Source organism: Pelophylax lessonae (assembly GCF_965119305.1).
Source record: "Pelophylax lessonae genome assembly, chromosome: 1".
Taxonomy (NCBI): Eukaryota; Metazoa; Chordata; class Amphibia; order Anura; family Ranidae; genus Pelophylax; species Pelophylax lessonae.
The window spans coordinates 719,254,016-719,273,423 of record NC_138768.1 but is presented as its reverse complement, the minus strand read 5'-3'; the positions used below and the strand labels follow the sequence as shown (position 1 = coordinate 719,273,423).

The 19,408-nt window shown below is 46.5% G+C and overlaps 1 protein-coding gene across 2 annotated transcripts in view; it reads right to left on the bottom strand.

Moving 5' to 3' along the window:
- Positions 1-19,408, bottom strand: part of SNX25 (sorting nexin 25) — a 368,398-nt gene that overhangs the window by 139,966 nt on the left and 209,024 nt on the right. For both annotated transcript variants that reach the window (XM_082258976.1, XM_082258977.1), the window contains exon 3: positions 5,602-5,818. In XM_082258976.1, coding sequence (XP_082115102.1) covers positions 5,602-5,818 — 217 coding nt within the window. The remainder of the gene's footprint in view (positions 1-5,601; positions 5,819-19,408) is intronic.

The following is a 19,408-nucleotide window of genomic DNA, read 5'->3' as shown; positions in this document are numbered from 1 at the left end:
TGGCATATGTAAGAAATCAATAATTATCTCAGCAGTGCCTCCATTATATGAAAGAATATTTAATATATCTCGCGCTCGTACTTCATTATGTCAGAATATTTATACTGCTCTGAATAGAACAGTGTCTATTTATGGTTAATAAGCAAAGATCTGTAAGAAAGGAGAATCTCCACTTATTTCCACAAATCAATATGTAGTGAATTATTTTTAATTGATTAATTTCTTTTTAAAAGCATATACCAATCTTAGTGAGTACAGTCTACAGTATGGAATATATATAAAATATTTATTCACAAGGCAAGACATGTAATCACAATATATGATCAAACAAGAAGTGACACGAAAACATAACTCTTACAGAAAATACTACTTCAACCAATCAATGCAATGTGATGTTTAGCTCAATAATGAAAGTGAAACTGAAACAAAGTGAAAGCAAAAGCAAGATTTCCATTTCTCCAGGTATAGCATAAACCATAGGTATGTGTTCTATATAAACAGACCACAATTGTCTGCAACTCGCATAGCCGAAAGTCATTCCACTGCAGATGAAGTGAGAATAAGCCATGCAAAATCGATGACAAAAATCGCAATAATGCGCTAAATCTGATATTAATAAAAACAAAAATCAGCTCTTTAGAGAAAAATCTACTATGGTTTATACGGCTGGGATTGTAATCTTATGACCCTTAAATATGCAATATAAAACACATAAGGAAGGAAATAAACAATATTGAATAAAATCAAATAACATAGCAAGGCATATTTACCACACTTAAGATGGCTGCTAGCTTCAAATGGTCCTTACCAGAGTCTTAAGATGGATGCCAGTGAGGGAGGAGTTTCGTTTGGCGTCCCTCAAAGTTTCAGATGAATGATGGAGCAAGATGGAGTATGTCTGGATGAGTATATCAATGGATGTAGTAGTGTGTGTGATGTATGTGTGATGTCTGTTGGGCAATCTAATTTAATGTGTGCTATCTCTCATCTGGGTTGTTCCTTTTATATGGTAAGAACAAAGGGCTATTAAAATTACCTTAAGTTAAACCCAGAGGGATGAAACATTATCCCCATTGGTTGGGATATTCTATACCTTAACTGGTGAGATCATAGACACACCTCTCCTGATAATTCAATTCTTTGTATAATAAAGTTAAAGGATGATTTCTCTATGTTCAAGATTAACTATAAAAGCACAACATAAAACTTTGTCCATACCCTCAGTACATACATAAATGTCGATCTATATCTCCATCATTCACCCTGGCAAGTAATGCCATTTCAACAATTATATTTTTAGTACAATATAATATTTCTATATGGGAAATATCTAAATTACCCCAAGACTGCATTTGGTATTTCGTCTAAAGAGGGCAGTATTCTACCGTTCATTAGATTTTGTATTTAACAATAATTACCACTGTTCTTATCCGATGATCTTTGACCTGTCTGGCCAGTGAAAGTCCATTCATTATTTGAATTCTGACTTAACTGTCAGACATTTAGTCTAGGACTGGTAAATTTACGATACCTAAAACACTTAGCCTAGTCCAAAGCAATTCTTATATAAACACTCCTACCACATGCCTTAAAATGAAGTAATTAGTATTCACTCTTAAGTCTAAGTAAGATTTGTTATTTAACAAGAATATATACCAAACATGTGATAGACAAGCAATTTCTAAATATATATGTATATGCCTTACATAATATAATGACATAATTATGGCTAATATCTTCTCACGCATAATAATGTATCTTTAAAAACTTATATAGTTCATTTTAAATGTCTGCTAGAGTATACTGGGGTATTGTCCATTGTTAAATAATTACAGACAGACTGGCACTACCATTATGTCTTATCTGAAAAGGTGTCTATGTAAATCTTATTTACGACCTTAAAAGAAATACAAAGACCTCTGTTGAAATTCTATCCTCTCTTGTAAGAGACATTTTACAACAGAACATATATGAACTTTCATTCACCTTGAACAAAATGGACGCTGCACAGTTCAGAATCTTATATGCATAAGAGGGCTTTTTAAATCCATTTTTTTTTCTATTATTTTAATCACCCCAATAATCCCGACACTAATGTGAAATAGTCTCTAATAAATGCAATCAATAATGACCTTTATAATCATGAAGTATGCACTATATTAAAAATGCAGTTATCTGTAGTAAATAAGGACCATTAGTGCCATATTACATATGGCTGGTTTAAAACAAATTTTATGATTGGGTGTTTATACCAATTTAAATAGTCAATGTGCAATTAGCAAATGTTTGTGAAATGATGCGACACCATCACTTGATCTTTTAATTTAAATTTAGTAAATATTTTGTTATGAATTAAAATATAATGAATTCTTAAAGGGTATTTTTGTGTAGAATTATGTAGGTGCATTTTTTGCTACCACTGATGTAGTGACATTTTTTTTTATTTCAAATGATTGGGTGTGTGTGTGTGTGTGTGTGTGTTTATTACTCCCAATGATCACCAACACAGGAGCATTTCTTGCATCTACTGATCACTAATGTTAAGGGCAACTTTTACTCCCATTGATGTAGTGGCTCCCACTTAGCACTGATGCAGTAGTACTTCCACTGACATAGGGTCTCCCACATGTGCAGTAGTATTTATCACTTCCAATGACCACCAATGTAGGGGCGTTTGTTACTCCCATTGACCCCCAAATGTAAAGGCATTTTCACTCCTCTTGGCTGCAGTCCAGCAAAAGCCTAATTAACATTGGCTTTCACTTTCTTTAAAAGGTTTGAAAACCCATGCTCTATAGGATAGCACTCAGATAGAAGTGGGAAGGGCAGCACTTTCAGCCAATCACATTTGTGTATGCAAATCTGCAGACAAGGACAACAGATTGAATGGAGCAGATACATTGGTGTGTGGTTGCTCTTTCACTATCCAGTCAGTAGGCAGAGACTGTAGAGTGATAAACTACTACATCCTTTTACAGTAACTATAGCAGAGAAAATGTCATCCTCCTGGCCGGATTATCTAGCAGAGCGGTGTAAATCTCAGGACTGGACAGAGGTAAAAGAAATCTCACTTGGGTCCCTTGCATATGGGCCGTTTAGCTAAGGCGCATGCAATCCAAGTGTTTTAGTGTGCCTGGGAGGCACTGATGCAGCATCTAGCCATGCTTAGTGCAGTCCGTCAGTCTATGGCAGGTGGATAAATGCTGTGGCAAGATGAGCTTATTAGGGCCCTATGCGTTCAGGGATAAATCCCTGGATGCAGGTATTCTGCACCCTGGGCATTCATCTCAGAACACATAGGGCACTAAACATTAGGGCTGCATACACAGCAGCCAGAGGATCCATGTGCAAGGAGTCGAATATGCATTTAACCACTTACCGCATACTAACGTATATATACAAGTCGGCAGACTTTGTGGTAGTATACCGGGATGATGCCTCTAGCTAGAGGCACCATCCCTGTACCGTGGTTTAGAGCCGACGGTCGGCTTTCCGTCGGTAACGGCCGATGTGGCTAGGGGAGCCGCTCGATCGTTACCCGGGTGAGCGGGAGGGGACGTCCCCCCCCCCCCCTTACGCCACCTTCCGTGACTTTGCTCGGGGCCGCCCGGTGGGAGCCCCGAGCCCCCAGCCGGCACGTCCGCCGGCTGGATGGAGTCCAGATCAAAGCCGGAAACGGCTTAGATCGTGTCTCCGATGACGTAACACAGAGGCGGCGTCCATGACGTCACTTCCGGGTTACTGTGCTGCAAAAGGCTGCAAATTTAAAAAATGGCTGTATGCAAAAACGCCGTTTTCGTAGTTTTGCATACATGGAAGTGTAGTGGAGGGGTCGAGGGTCTTTTAGACCCTCGATCCCTCCATAAAGAGTACCTGTCATTGCATATTGGTGTCACAAGGGATGTTTACATTGCTTGTGACAGCAATAAAAGTGATCAGATTTATATATTTTTTGTTTAAACCTGTAATAAAGTTAAAAAAAAAAAAAAAATAAATAGGAAAAAAATAATAAAATTTTAGTCGCCCCCGTCACCGTTAGCTCACGCACAAAAAAAACGTATACGGAAGTCGAGCCGCGAATGAAATCGCTGTTCAAACCACACATGTGAGGTATCGCTGCGATCACCAGAGCGTGGGCAATAATTTAAAAAAAAGAGCTACACTCTACCTCTAAACTGGTAACCGTTAAATAAATTTAAAGTGTCGCTTATTGAGATCTCTATTGACCGTAGTTTGTCGCTATCCCATGGGGGGGGGGGGGGGCGCAATTTTAAACCGTAACATGTTGGGTATCTATTTACTCGGCGTGACATCATCTTTCACAATATATAAAAAAAATGGGCTAACTTTACTGTTTAGTATTTTTTAAATGCAGTGAAATGTGATTTTTCTAAATTTTTCCAAAAAAATGGCGTTTTAAAAACCGCTGCGCAAATACCGCGTGATAAAAAATATTGCAATGACCGACATTTTATTCTCCAGAGTCTTTGCTAAAAATATATATATAATGTTTGGGGGTTCTAAGTAGTTTTCTAGGAAAAAATACTGGTTTTAACTTGTAAACAAAAAGTGTCCGAAATAGGGCTGGGGCTTAAGTGGTTAATCTGTGTATGTAGTTGTTTACCTGAGTTCAGCTTCAAATAAGGTTTGGAGATGTATCAATAAAACATTTTTTGTGAACTAAATATAAGCAGCAATTTGAAAATATTATGAATCTCTTATTATCAGGGGTATTGGTAATAACTGTAACTCATGACAAATGATAATGAGATTAGGTGACCCACGCTAAAGGGTTAAACAGTAAACAATTTCTTAAAAGGGAGCATACTTCACAGCAAACCATTTAACACAGGGATCGGGGGAAAAGCTGCATTAGCTGGAACATGTAACATGTTCCAAAAGGTGAACTTATCCTTAAAGGAAGGAAAATTGACACCACATGTAAAAATTGGTAAGCTGCATTATATAACATTTTTAGTTGGAGGTTTAAAACTGCTTTAGTAATATTGGTAAACATCACCCTAGAGCAGTGGTCTTGAAACTGCGGCCCTTTTGCATGCCTTTACCCGGCCCTTGGGGCACTATATCTCCCACTGATACGAGACATTATTCTACCAACTGACATTGGGACACCACTTCTCCTACTGACACCAACAATGTGGCACTGTTCCTCCTGCTGACACCAACAATGGGGCACTATTCCTGCCACTGATATAAACGATGGGGCATCATTCCTGCAAATGCTGCCAACGATGGGGCACTTTTCCTCCCAATGATATCAATCACGGGACACTATTCCTCTCCCTAATACCAAATGTGGCACTGTTTACACACACGGATGCCAGGAAAATGTCTACTCCCACTGGCCACAGTACAGCCTCCCTGAAGTCTGAAGGCCAATAAACTGGCTCTTTGTTTAGAAAGTTTGTAGACCCCAGCCCTAGAGCATTAAAAGACTCAATGTCTGACTTTTCAAACATCCAAACCCACAGTCAGCCCTTCTTCTGAACCTTCTTCGGGATCCCCAGGGTGTCCTTGATGCGCAAAATCCTAGAAGGGTCCCTGCTTTAATACATACAGGTGCTCACTCCAGTTGATTACCTAGTGTTTGCAGCCTTGAGATCACAGAAATGTGTAAGCAGATTCTTCACAACATCATTGCAGACCACCTTGACAATATCAATGTGAGCAAGCCGACATCGAAGTTGTCTTGACAATTCCCAAAAGTCATCCAGAAGCAGATGATATAACTGACCATCATCCTTGCCGAGATCTCCATACCATGATAGAATGTAGTCCCGATAACTATAGTCAAACACTGTAAAAGAAAAATGGATACATAAATACTGCATACAGTAACATTCTTTACATGAATCTATCTAAACCAGTGTTTCCTAAAGTGGAAATAAACTTGCTTTTGTAAAATGTGCTGAAAAGTGGGATTTTTGTACTTACCGTAAAATCCATTTCTCTGAATTATACGGACACAGCACTCCATAAATCATAAGTACTTGGTTATATTGCCTCCTTCAGGAGCAGAACAAAAAACACCTGGCTATGCCCATGGGCTGTCCTCATCTGGTATATAACCCCCCGCTCTACTCTAGGTAATTAGTTTAGTAGCAAGCAGTATTATAAGTATCAGAATTCCATACAGGGGTGGGTGCTGTGTCCGTCGATGAACTTAGAGAAATGGATTTTACGGTAAGTACAAAACTCCCATTTTCTCCTTCATTCATCGACGGACACAGCGCTCCATAAATCATAACTACTGGGACGTCCAAAAGCAATGCCAAAAGGAAAAATGAGGGGTGGGGAAAATAACCCAAGGTTAAACACAAGAACCCTTAACCAGGACACAGGAGCCTTAACCGGGTCACAGGAGTTACAGCTAAAATAAAAAGAAAAAGAAAAAAAATACCCCTCAAGAGGGAACAGCCCTCTTAAAAAGCAGCCTGCAAAACTTTACGTCCAAAAGAAGCATCCACAGATGCCAAAGTATCTACCTTATAGAATTTTGTGAAGGCATGCAACGGACGACCAAGTGGCTGCCTTGCAAACTTGCGATATTGATGCCTAATGACGGAAGGCCCAAGAAGCACTCAGAGCCCGAGTAGAATGCGCAGTGACAGGGAAAGGTGGAACCTGACCTTTAATGGAATAGGCCTGAGTCACCGTCTGTCTGATCCATCTGGAGACGGTAGCCGAAGAAGCGACAAGCCCTTTTCTTGGTCCATCCGTAAACACAAAAAGCGAGTCTGACCTCCAAAAGGACTCAGTAGCTTCCAGATACCCCGGAATCGCACAAACCACATCCAAGGTATGCAAAGCAAATTCCTTGGGGCGAGCCGGCTTGGGACACAAGGAAGGCAATACAATGTCCTCATTCAAATGGAAGTCAAATACAACTTTGGGCAGGAATGATGAACAGGGACGAAGAACCACTTTATCCCTGTGGACCACTAAACAGGGACTGCGACAGGATAATGTCGCCAATTCTGATACACTGTGGGCCGAGGTAACAGATGCCAAGAATGTCACCTTCTGAATAGGGAGTCTCCCGAATATTCTCAAATGAAGGTTTCTGGAGAACCGAAAGTACTAAATTTAAATGCCATGGCAGCAAAAGAGACCGTACAGGTGGAGCCACATGTCAAACCACCTGAATGAAGGTACGAACTAAAGAGTGAGTGGCTAGGGGTCGCTGAAAGAAGATTGCCAGGGCGGACTCCTGGCCCAACTTCTTATCAACACCCTGTTGAAGAATGGTTAAGACCTGGGCCACAGAAAAGGATCGAAGGTGAGCGCCAATCGACTCACACCAAGAAATGCATGCTTTCTACTTAGGATGGTATATCTTGCTGGAGGACTACTTCACCATAATAGCGATCACTGATCCAGACAAACCTCTATCCCTCAGTACCTTTCTTTCAAATGCTAAGCCATTAAAACAGCGACTGTAAAGCAGGATGGTAGATTAGCCCTTGGGACAACTGGTCTTCTCTGAGAGGAAGCCCCCAAGGGACGTTTATGGCCACCAGACTGATTGGAAGATCTTTGCCCTTGATTCCTCGCAGGAATTTTAGAAGAAGCTTGAGCCGAGGATAATACTGGCCTTATCGTGGCCCTTGGGTTGCCTGCGGCATCTGCCAAAGGAACCCATTATCTTGTCACAAACTTCGGTATCCTCCTGTGTACCCGAAACCTGCTAAAGGAGCTGCATGTAAGACTGTGCAAACAGAACTGTCTTGAAGGTGGATACCACCAGACTCAGAACCTGTATGCAAAATGGGAGAGAGAACTATCTGTGTGACAGCAGCCAGTAAATTACGGCCTGTGGTGCCTGAAGTTTGTACAGAGGAAGGACCACCCTGGTCAGAAAAAGAATCAGACCTAGGTAAATCAATTCCCTGGACAGTAATAGGGGGAATTTTCGGTAGTTAAGACATCACCTGAACCTTTGCAGGAACTAAATCTGCACAAGGAGATTCAGGACCTTAAAAACCTGTCCCCCTTTATGGGTACCCCCAAAAGACACATTTTGCGGATCTCCTTGACGCTCACTAAAAATAGATTTTTGTAAAATCCTTTTCTATTAAGCTCATTGACAGACGCAGTCCTCTTGATTAATATCAAATTGGGTTATACTGCCCTCTACAGGAGTAGGACACTAGGCAGAAGGAAACCGTTCTGGCCACACCTTAGGGGCAGTCCCAGAGGGTATATCCTCTCTCTCTCTGCTACAGGATGTTCGTTATGTCACAAAGCAGTGTCAGAGAATTTAACCCAACCCAACTCAAAAGTAGAGGGGCGGGTACTGCGTCTGTCAATGAGCTTAAGAGAAAAGGATTTTACGGTAAGATTTTACAAAAATCCATTTTTCTCTGTTGCTCATTGACAGACGCAGTCCTCTTGATTAATATCAAATTAAATTAATATAAAATTGGGACGTCCCAAAGCAGTGCCACAAATGAGGGGTGAGATAACAGAAATCAAAATCCAATCTAGAAGGCCCAACCGGTGCCAACTAGAAGTTTTAAAGGCTCATCAGACAAAAGGATGATACTCAACTGAAAACCCAACAGAAAAAAACCCTCGAGGTAGACCAACGGTCTCCTCAAATTGCGGCATGCAGAACCTTGCGGCCAAAAGAGGCATCGGACGATGCCATCACATCAACTTTATAAAATCTTGTAAAGGTATGAACCGACGACCAGGTAGCCGCCTTGCAAACCTGGACCACTGATGCCTGATGGCGGAAGGCCCAGGAAGCACTAAGCGCCCGAGTGGAGTGCGCCTTAACAGGGAACGGAGGATTCCGACCCTTAATACAATAAGCCTGTACCACCGTCTGTCTGATCCATCTGGAGATAGTCGCGGCAGATGCAGGCAACCCCTTTTTGGGGCCATCTGTGATCACAAAAAGTGAATCCGTCTTACGAAACGAGTCCGTAGTTTTCAAGTATACCCTGATTGCCCGAACCACATCCAAGGAATGTAACGCAAATTCCCGAGGATGACTGGGCTTAGGACACAGGGAAGGTAACACAATATCTTCATTCAGATGAAACTCTGAAACCACTTTAGGAAGGAAGGATGGATTCGGACGAAGAACCACCTTATCCCTATGGACCACCAGATATGGGGAACGACAAGATAATGCGGCCAGTTCTGACACCCTGCATGCAGAAGTAATGGCCACCAAGAAGGCCACGTTCTGGGATAACGTAAGCAAGGGAATCTCCCTAATATTTTCAAAGGGAGGTTTCTGAAGAACCGACAACACCAAATTAAGATCCCAGGGCGGTAAGGGCGCGTGCACTGGTGGAGCCAAGTGCCGCACCCCCTGGATGAAATTCCGCACCAAGGAATGGGTAGCCATAGGTTTCTGAAAGAAAATTGCTAACGCTGAAACCTGACCCTTGACAGTACCCAAGGCCAGCTTCTGCTCAACCCCCTGTTGCAGAAAAGCCAAGATGCGGGTCACCGAATAGGCACGTGGAGGAAATCCAAGGGATTCACACCATGCAATATAAGACCTCCATGTGCGATGATAAACTTTTCTGGAAGTCGCTTTCCTTGCTTTAATTAAAGTAGGAATAACTGAAGTTGACAATCCTTTGTCCTTCAGCACCTGAGTCTCAATAGCCAGGCCGTTAAAGCCAGCGATTGTAAAGATCGGTCCCTGAGACCGCAGATCCTCCTTGAGAGGAAGTCTCCAAGGAGCGTCCGCGACCAGCCTGCCCAAGTCGGCGTACCCGGGTCGACGAGGCCAGTCCGGGGCTACCAGGATAACTGGAATTCCCTCCACCTCTATCCTGCGAAGAAGTTTCGGCAGCAACTTGAGAGGAGGGAAGACATACAGTAGCTGATACTGTCCCCACGGGGTGACCAGCGCGTCTGCTGCGTCCGCTCGAGGATGTTGGGAGCGGGCTACAAACCTCCGCACCTTCCTGTTGAGCCGAGCTGCCAACAGATCTACCTCCGGGGTGCCCCAATGAAGGCACAGCTGGTGAAATATCTCTGGATGAAGAGGCCATACCCCTTGATCCAGAATCTGACGGCTGAGATAATCTGCCTGCCGATTTTCCACCCCCGGAGTGAATACCGCGGAGAGAGCCGGAACAAACCGTTCCGTCCAACGAAGGATGCTGGTCACTTCGATGGCCATCAGGACACTCTAGGTGCCCCCTTGGTGATTGACCTAAGCCACGGCCGTGGCATTGTCCGACTGGATCCGAACCGGGCTGCCCTGGAGCTGCTCGGTCCAGTAAATCAGACAAAGTCTGATCGCTCTCAGTTCCAATACATTTATCGGTAACCTGGATTCTATCGGAAGAAATGACTTCCCCTGGCTGAGCATCGGAGACCGAAGCCACCAGACCAGAGACTCCCTGGTCCGCTCGCTCAACCGGATCCGATTGTCCAGAGAATCGGGATTCCGATTCCATTTGAAAAGAATCTCCTTTTGGAGAATTCGGGTATGAGACTGGGCATACGGTACTGCCTCTAAGAAGGCCACCATCAGTCCCAGGATCCTCATGCAAGTCCTAAGGGAAGGCCAGTTGACGGACAGTAACATCCGAATCGTTCACTGAATCTTCCGGAGCTTCTCCGTAAGGAGACACACCCTTGCCAAGGATGTCTCCAAAGTTAGGCCCATATAGTTCAATCTCCTGGTGGAAACTAGGAATGATCTTTGGGAAAATTGAAGACAAGCTGATCTGTTCAGATGGACTCCATCTTGAATACTTGTACCCGGACAAAATGATTGAGTGCTCTTAAGTCCAGAATTGGACGCACCTTGCCCTCCTTTCTGGGTATGGTGAATAGGTTCGAATAGAACCCCTGAAAACGTTCTGCTCAAGGAACGGGAACTACCGCTTCCTGTTGCATCAAGTCCATTACTGCCCCCCGCAAAGCTTTTAAGCGATCCGGGGATAGTCGAATGTTGGAAGGGAAGAATCGCACCGGTAGAAGTGATCGAAACTCGATCTTGTATCCCGACCGTATGACCTCGCGAACCCCTTTGTCCGGGATTCTGGAAAGCCATGGATCCGGAAACCGGTGAAGACGTCCCCCTACCCCAGAGATGGGTGGGGGCGCACCTTCAGGCTGTATTGGTCTTATCTTCAGGTTTGGCTGAGCCGGACTTTTGTTTACCCGACCAGCGCCCTTTGAAACCCCCTGAAGGGGCTTTGGAGGGCTTCCCCTTATCGCCCGCCCCAGCGGAACGAACAAACTTTTTATGAGCGGAAAAGGAAGGTCCTCGCCTGTTACGAGGTCCTTTACCTTTAGCAGTCTGTGGCAAAAAAGTGCTCTTGCCCCCAGTGAGATCCTTTATAATCTCATCCAAGGTGGCCCCAAACAGGCGATTCCCTTGAAAAGGGAGATTAGCCAAAGCTTTTTTGGAACCTTGATCCGCCGACCAGCACTTTAACCACAACACGCGTCTGAGGACCACTGCTGAAACCGATGCACGCCCTAGCAAGGGAGTGGCGTCCAGGGCGGCGTCACAGATGAACTGTAGCCCTTGTATAATCTTCTCCAGCAAATCTGATACTGCCGGGGGGATACTTCTCCCCTTTATGCCACGGCGTAACAATTTGGTCCATTCTGTCAATGTTTGTGAAACTAAACCAATGGCAACCACTGGCCTAAATGTTGACCCCATCAGGGAAAAAATGGAGCGAGATTCCGCTTCCACTTTTCGATCCACTGGATCCCTAAAGGACGGAGCGTCCTCCAACGGGATAACAGTGGCTTTATTTAGTCTGGAAATCGGTGAGTCCACCACTGGTGGTACCGTCCATTTTTTAAGGAGGGATTCCTCAAATGGATAGCGCCTAGCAATGCGTTTGGAAATAGCAGGGGTTCGTTTCGGGCGACCCCATTCTTCTTTAACTAGATTACCAAAACATTTGGGCAAGGGAAAAACCTTCGCCATTTTGGTAGGCTTGCTGGTAACAAAGGGAATTTCAGTGTCAGCTACCTCTGCCGGTGTAACCTCAAGACTTAAGGTTTCCCGGACAGACATGACTAGTGCGTCCACCAACGCTTCTTCTTGCGCTATGGCGGAGGCAGAAACGTCCTCCTCACTGTCTGAGGAGACCGTACCCGAGACAGCAGTCCCAGAAGAGGGACCTGCAGCTGCAGTGACAAGCTCAGAATCCGTATCTGAAGTGTCCGATGAAATAGGGGTAGGCGGGGGTCGCTTTCTTGCCCCCCTTCCCTGACAGGCCACCTCCACCCGGGATACCAAAGACTCCAAAACTGCTGATAATGCATCAATCATAAGTGGGGCACTGGAGGGTCCTGCGGCCACCTCGAGGGGATCAGGTGGGTATACATGTGTGGCAGGGTCCATGATTAATCCAAGACACTTGCCACCAAACAAAATATAATTGCAAAGAAAAAAACTTTTTTTTTTTGTAATCTTCCAGCACAACAGCGCCCCTCAGTGTTACCTGCTTTGGACCCCACAGAGAGAGAGAGAGAGACCCCAAGGGCTCACCACCTGATGCACAGAAGCTTCTATCAACCTGCTCTCAGCGCTGTCTCTTACAGACAGGAAGTCTTTTTTGATCATTTTCCCGGGTAAAGGAGGCGGCTCCGCCCCTTTACACGCCTTCCGGCGCTTCCCATGCTACTCCTCGAGGTAGCTGGTCATCTCCAAAATGGCCGCCCCCATGCCGGAGACACGAGGCTACGCCAAGATGGCAGCCCTGCGGGAGGATGGCGGCGGCCCCTGTGGAAAGATGGCAGCGGCCTGCTACATTGTGCTGCCTGCAGAAGGCAGGCATCGGCCTGTGCGGCCTGCGGGAGGTGTGCGGCTTGCGGGAGGATGGCGGCCTGCGGGAGGATGGTGGCGGCGGATGGCGGTAGTCCAGGCACAGGCATCGGCCTGTATTGCAACCTTATGTATAAGGTAGGATCATATCACCCTCTTACATGGCCATCCTAACAGTAATGCCAGCCACTGACTTCAGTCATGTCCCTTTACAGTGCCCACTCATACAGTGACTCCGATAGTCAGCTCCCAAACCAAGTCTCCTGGTTCTTATTCAACCAAATCACCCTCAAGAGGGGGATCTGTGACACCTGTTATAGGATAGAGGGGGGACCCAGGATCCTGAGGGTCCGATCATCCCAGGGAGGGGCCCGCGTCCACCCACAAACCCGTCAGGGGGAGAGAGGGAACATTTTACTCACCATACCGGAACAGGCGGGCGCCAACTCCTGACAGAACCCCTCTCCACCGAGGTGGGGGGGGGCTGTCGACCAATACGGACGCCGTGACTCAGTTTCCAACTGGTCGTCGGCGTCCCGGCGAGACGTTTAACTCGCAGGGCCAGTCCCTGTCCAGTGGCACTATGTCGCGGCCGACCCAGCGCGGAGCTAGGGCCTGCACGCGCTCGTAGGCTGACTGGGGTGACCACTGGATCTCAACATCCAGCCCGTCGCCCAGCTCCAGCATAATTGCTTGAAGATCTCACAGGAACACTGGAGAAAAAAGCTGCCTAAAAAAAAAAAAAAAAATGTTTCTAAAAAAAAATCTTGCCAGGACCAAAGATCCCAGCAAGGAACTTAGGTCCTTACTCCTGACTAGACAGAAAAAAAACTAACATCCTGTAGCAGAGAGAGGATATACTCTCTGGGACTGCCCCTAAGGTGTGGCCAGAACGTTTTCCTTCTGCCTAGTGTCCTACTCCTGTAGAGGGCAGTATAACCCAATTTGATATTAATCAAGAGGACTGCGTCTGTCAATGAGCGACAGAGAAAGAAGTCCACGGGGCCGAAAACCAGCGAAGTTGCCCCCCACCCCAATAATGGGTGAGGGCAGACCTTCAAGCTGAAGGTCTTGTCTGCTGGTCCGGGGAACCTAGCTCTTGGCTTACCAGACCAAGGATGCTTGGAACCTCCCGGAGGAAAATTTAGAAGATCTATTTCCCTTATTCTCTGTCCCAGAAGCACAAAATAATTTTCTATTGGCTATTGGCTGAGGAGGGTCCCCGTCTGCGGCGAGGCTTTTTCCCTTTCCTTGATCTGTGGCAGGAAGGTACTCTTTCCCCCCCCCCCCCCCGCGATACCCTTAATGATGTCATCCAGGGTAGCCCCAAACAAGCAATCGCCTTGAAAAGGCAGATCAATGAGAGCTTTCTTAGAGGATGGTCTACGAACCAATTCTTAAGCCACAACACGTGCCTAATCACCACTGCTGAAACAGAAAGTTTGGACAGCACAAGAGCTGTATCCAAAGCTGCATCACGAATAAACTGCAGCCCATGGGCCAACTGGTCCGCAAAATAAACATAAGCAGCAGGGACCTGTGCTCACCCCCCCAGGCCCTGGAGCTTGGCCCATTCAGTTAGGGTCTGAGACACCAGGGCTGAGGCAAAGACTGGCTGCAATGCTGAACCAGCCATAGTAAACATGCTGCGTACCACAGCCTCCGCTTTCTTGTCAGCCGGGTCCTTAAAGGATAGGGATTTCTCTACTGGGATCATGGTTGCTTTATTCAACCTGGAAACAGGAGGGCCCACCACTGGTGGACTAGCCCACTTTTTTAAAAGTGACTCCTCAAAAGGGTAATGTACAGCACAACGTTTGGTGACCACAAAGGGTAAATTTAGCTGTTACCATTCCTTACAGGAAAACCTGTCAAAATAAGGCACATAAGGAAACACCTCTGGAGTACGATGCCACTTAAGGAAACACCTCTGGAGTACGATGCCACTTGTGCGTACCAAACGACACCGCCACGTCCGTGGCTACATCAGCCGCAGCCTCCATCTTTAAAGTCTCACGCACTGCAGTGATAACTGTGTCTACCAGCGAATTTTCCTTCGCTGCTGCGACCATGTAGGAATCATCCTATCGAATAGTTTAGGGGGTGTGATATTAAGTCCCCCTGGACGGGTCATGTCCATGGCGGCATCAGGCTCAGAATCAGATGAGACAGCCTGAGCAGGGGGAAGGTGGGGGATGCTTCTTCCTAGGCCTTTGCCCACACGCCACTTCTACCTGGGACACTAAGGACTGCAGGACCGCTGTCAGTGCAACCATGGGAAGCTGGGGTTTCTGAGGGACCTACCACCTCCATGAGGGGGGTCAGTGGGGGAGATGTGACCCTGTGGCTCCATAAGGAAAGGAAGACCTTGCAGTGCAAAAATTATCTTTTAGCACCACTAAAGGATCCCCTCAAGGCACCTATCAGCAGAGAAAGCGATAACAAGGACACCCAAAGACTCACCCTACCGACCGGAGGAGTGCCGAGAATTCGAACCAAGCATCATCATGGACGCTATCCCTGTTCATATGTCCCGGGCACAGGAAGGAAGAGGAAACTAAGGAGGAAGAGGAGGCGCTTCAGCACCGCCACGAGGCTTCAGTATTCTCCAGCATCTCCCAGACTAAGGAAAAATGGCCCCTGTGACATCATTCGACTACAAAAACATGGCCGCCACCCGGAGACCAGCCAGACTAAGGGAAAATGGCCACCATCAGCTACAAACACTTTAGCATGCTGCCAGGATGTTTCCTGCATCCTCTGCAACACTGCACCCTCTGCAAGGGAACCCTCCCCCACGAAGGTAGGACACATGTTTAGGGGAAACTCTGCACCGGTCTATGCACTGGGACCCCCTGCACTATACCCACACTGCAAACAGCAGGGCATGCACCTAGGGGTTTCCTACACTGGGACCCCTCCAGACTATCAGGGTGGGACACACCCTATCCCAGTACCCTTACAGAGTGGGGATAGCAGGGGAGGCCCCAGGGGTTTCTGCTGCATTCTCTGCCCTGGGACCCCACTAGACTCTAGGTCCACCACGGGGGGGGGGGTGGGAGTGGGGGAAGCGCAGCTCCGTGAGGGATTTAAGGATGGGAGGAGGGTCCGACCATCCCTGAAGGTTACCCACGTCCACCCCAAAGAAAATCGCTAAGGGTGACTGTACTTACCCTTCCATGGTGTGGGTAACGCTCCAGTCAGAACAACTCGCCACTAAAGCAGCTGTCGGCCAAGGAACCACTGCGACTCAGACCCAAGCCCAGTCGTATAAGACCCTGCGAGGAGTTTAACTCACGGGCAGCCTCTGTCAGTAAGGCTATGACGCAGGCGACCTAGCGCGTAGCTGCGGTCTGCACGGGCTCGCTGGCTGGGGGGACCACTGGATCTAGATTATCCAGCCCATCGCCCAGCCCGGCAGTTGATTGTAGATCTCCTGAGAGAAAAACAAAAAAGATACAAGGAAGGAGAAAAAATTGCTAAGACGAGAGATCCCCAGCCGGGGGCCTCGATCCCTACTCCTGACTAGACACAGATTAAAACTAATTACCTAGAGCAGAGAGGGGGGCTATATACTAGCTGAGGATGGCCCATGGGCTTGGCCAGGTGTTTTTTTTGTTCTGCCTATTCCTATTCCTGGAGAAGGCAATAAAACCCACTAGTGATGATTTATAGTTATGATTTATGGAGCGCTGTGTCCGTCGATGAACGAAAGAGAAAATAATCTATTGGGGTAAGTGCAGATACATGTAAACTGAGTGTCCACAAAATCGTCCCAATAAAGTACACTGAATCTTTGCCATCTTTACTGTCCATGCACAAACTTCTTGTGCACAACTCATCTCATCCCCCTCCACAAGACCAGCACTCACCTACTTACAGTATGACCTAAACAAACATAGGTTAAAAAAGCTTGCTCTCTTTCAAGGTAGATTTTTGCAATACCTAAAGGGCTAGTTTACACATGTGGTGCCCATTGAAGAGCGATCCTAACAAAGATCACTCTTCAGAGAGAATTTGACAAGCAGTGAGAATGTGTTATATTACTTCACAAGCTCAATTATAATCCTAAAGTTCCATTTTAACCCCATATATCCCGACACACTAACTGCACAGTTGTGGGCACCCCATTTGAATTGGTCACGTTCAGCGAACCGTACTTACTGCTGATTGCAACAGCAGGGTTCATTTTTCTACGGCATGATGCAAACCAAGGGAGTATATGTACATCCCTCTCTACTGCCTTTGCAGCAGTAGGAGGGACAGTAAAAAAGTGATTAAACTATATGTTTTTTAACCCCCCAATAGCAAGTATAAATGAGGCCTTAGGCCCCTTTCACACAGGCGGTACGCCCGACGGACTTCGTTTTGCTCAGCAAGGATTGATCCGCCGATCCCCGCTGAGCAGGTGGATGACAGCTCCGTCTCCGCTTACTTTGCAGAGATGGAGCTGTCAGGACCCTGCTCTCCTCTATGGGATATCGGATACAAAACGGACCGCCTGTCCACTTTCATCTGATCCTATTTGATCCTCCAGATGGATGGAAAAACCAAATTTTTGTAAAATCTTACCTGTAAAATTCCTTTCTCTGAGTCCTCCGACAGTCGCCGCCATCTTCATATTCGTCACAATGGGGTATTAGTCCCTGCTTCGTAGGAGTAGCTAGGCAACAGAATATGTCAATATTAAAGGTTTTAACATATTCCCACCCCCAGGGGGTGGTCCCCTCAGACAATACCCTCCCATTTCCTGTATCCATTCCTCAGTTTCAGTGGAATAGCAGTAGAGAGCACATCAAACCCCAAAAGAGGGGCGGGGCGGCGACTGTCGGAGGACTCAGAGAAAGGAATTTTACAGGTAAGATTTTACAAAAATTCCGTTTTCTCTTACGTCCTCCGACAGTCGCCGCCATCTTCATATTCGTCACAATGGGGACGTCCCAAAGCAGTGCAAACATGAGGGGTGGGAAACGCAGTCGCGCCTAAAGGCAACGCCGTCTCCACATCAGAGATGGGAACCTTACCAAAAGAAGGAACCCAGCTGGGCAACCTGAAAAAATTTGCTCAACAGGAGCAACAACCCAGGAAAACAAATAACCCAGGGATAAGAAACAAATCCCGAACAGATAAAGGGCCCAAAAACAAAGACCCTTACGGAACTGCCGCACTAGGAACCTTGCGGCCAAAGGAAGCATCTGCCGATGCCTGAACATCTACTTTGTAGAATTTTGTGAAAGTGTGTACAGTCGACCAAGTCGCCACCCTACACACCTGGGCCACAGAAGCCCCATGACGACAGGCCCAAGACGTACTCCACGATCTGGTAGAGTGCGTTACACTTACCTCATAGGTGGCGTGGGGAACCCGCACAGGCGAACAAGCCACTGTACATGAGACAGGGAGAGTCGCATCCAGGACGCAGCAAAGGTGGGTTAAGAAACCGCACAGCGTCCAGTGATGTAGCCACCTCACCATAGCATCCCTGCACCGAACAGGGATGGGTCGTTCAGAACGCCAGGAGCGGTACCTGACTGAACGCTCGATGGCGGGCTGAGAAGCCACTGACCCACAACCTGCGAACAGGGGGGTCAGCCCGAGACGCAGCCCGCATGATCCTCTTCATCAGAAGAACTAAACTGATGCTGGTAAAAATAACAGCTAAGTAAAGAAAGAGAAAAAAACTCAAATAAAATCAAAAAAGAAGAGAAAGGCTGAGACAAAAGCCCCAGCATAGAGACATGCAGCCACTCCTGACAAGCTAGACATTGAAACTGAGGAATGGATACAGGAAATGGGAGGGTATTGTCTGAGGGGACCACCCCCTGGGGGTGGGAATATGTTAAAACCTTTAATATTGACATATTCTGTTGCCTAGCTACTCCTACGAAGCAGGGACTAATACCCCATTGTGACGAATATGAAGATGGCGGCGACTGTCGGAGGACGCAAGAGAAAACGGAATTTTTGTAAAATCTTACCAGTAAAATTCCTTTCTCTGAGTCCTCCGACAGTCGCCGCCTCTTCATATTCGTCACATATGGGGTATTAGACTTTGCTCCGAAGGAGTAGCTAGGCAACAGAATATGTTAACAATAAAGCTTTAACATATCCCACCCTCAAGGGGTGGTCCCCTCAGTCAATACCCTCCTACTTCCTGCAACCATATCTCAGTTTTAGTGGAATAGCAGTAGAGTATACAATCAAACCCCAAAAGAGGGGCGGCGACTGTCGGAGGACTCAGAGAAAGGAATTTTACAGGTAAGATTTTACAAAAATTCAGTTTTCTCTTACGTCCTCCGACAGTCGCCGCCTCTTCATATTCGTCACATATGGGGACGTCCCAAAGCAGTGCAAACATGAGGGGTGGGAAACGCATCCGCGCCGAAAGGCAACGCAGTCTCCACATCAAAGAAGGAACCTTACCAAAGGAAGGAAACCAGCTGGGCAACAGCAAAAAACAAGTGCTCAACAGGAGCAACAACCCAGGAAAAGACAAAAAAACCAGGGGATACAAAACTTATCCCAACAGCCAGGAGTCCCCAACAAGGGACCCTAGGGAACAGCCGCACTAAGAACCTTGCGGCCAAAGGAAGCATCCGCCGATGCCTGAACATCTAC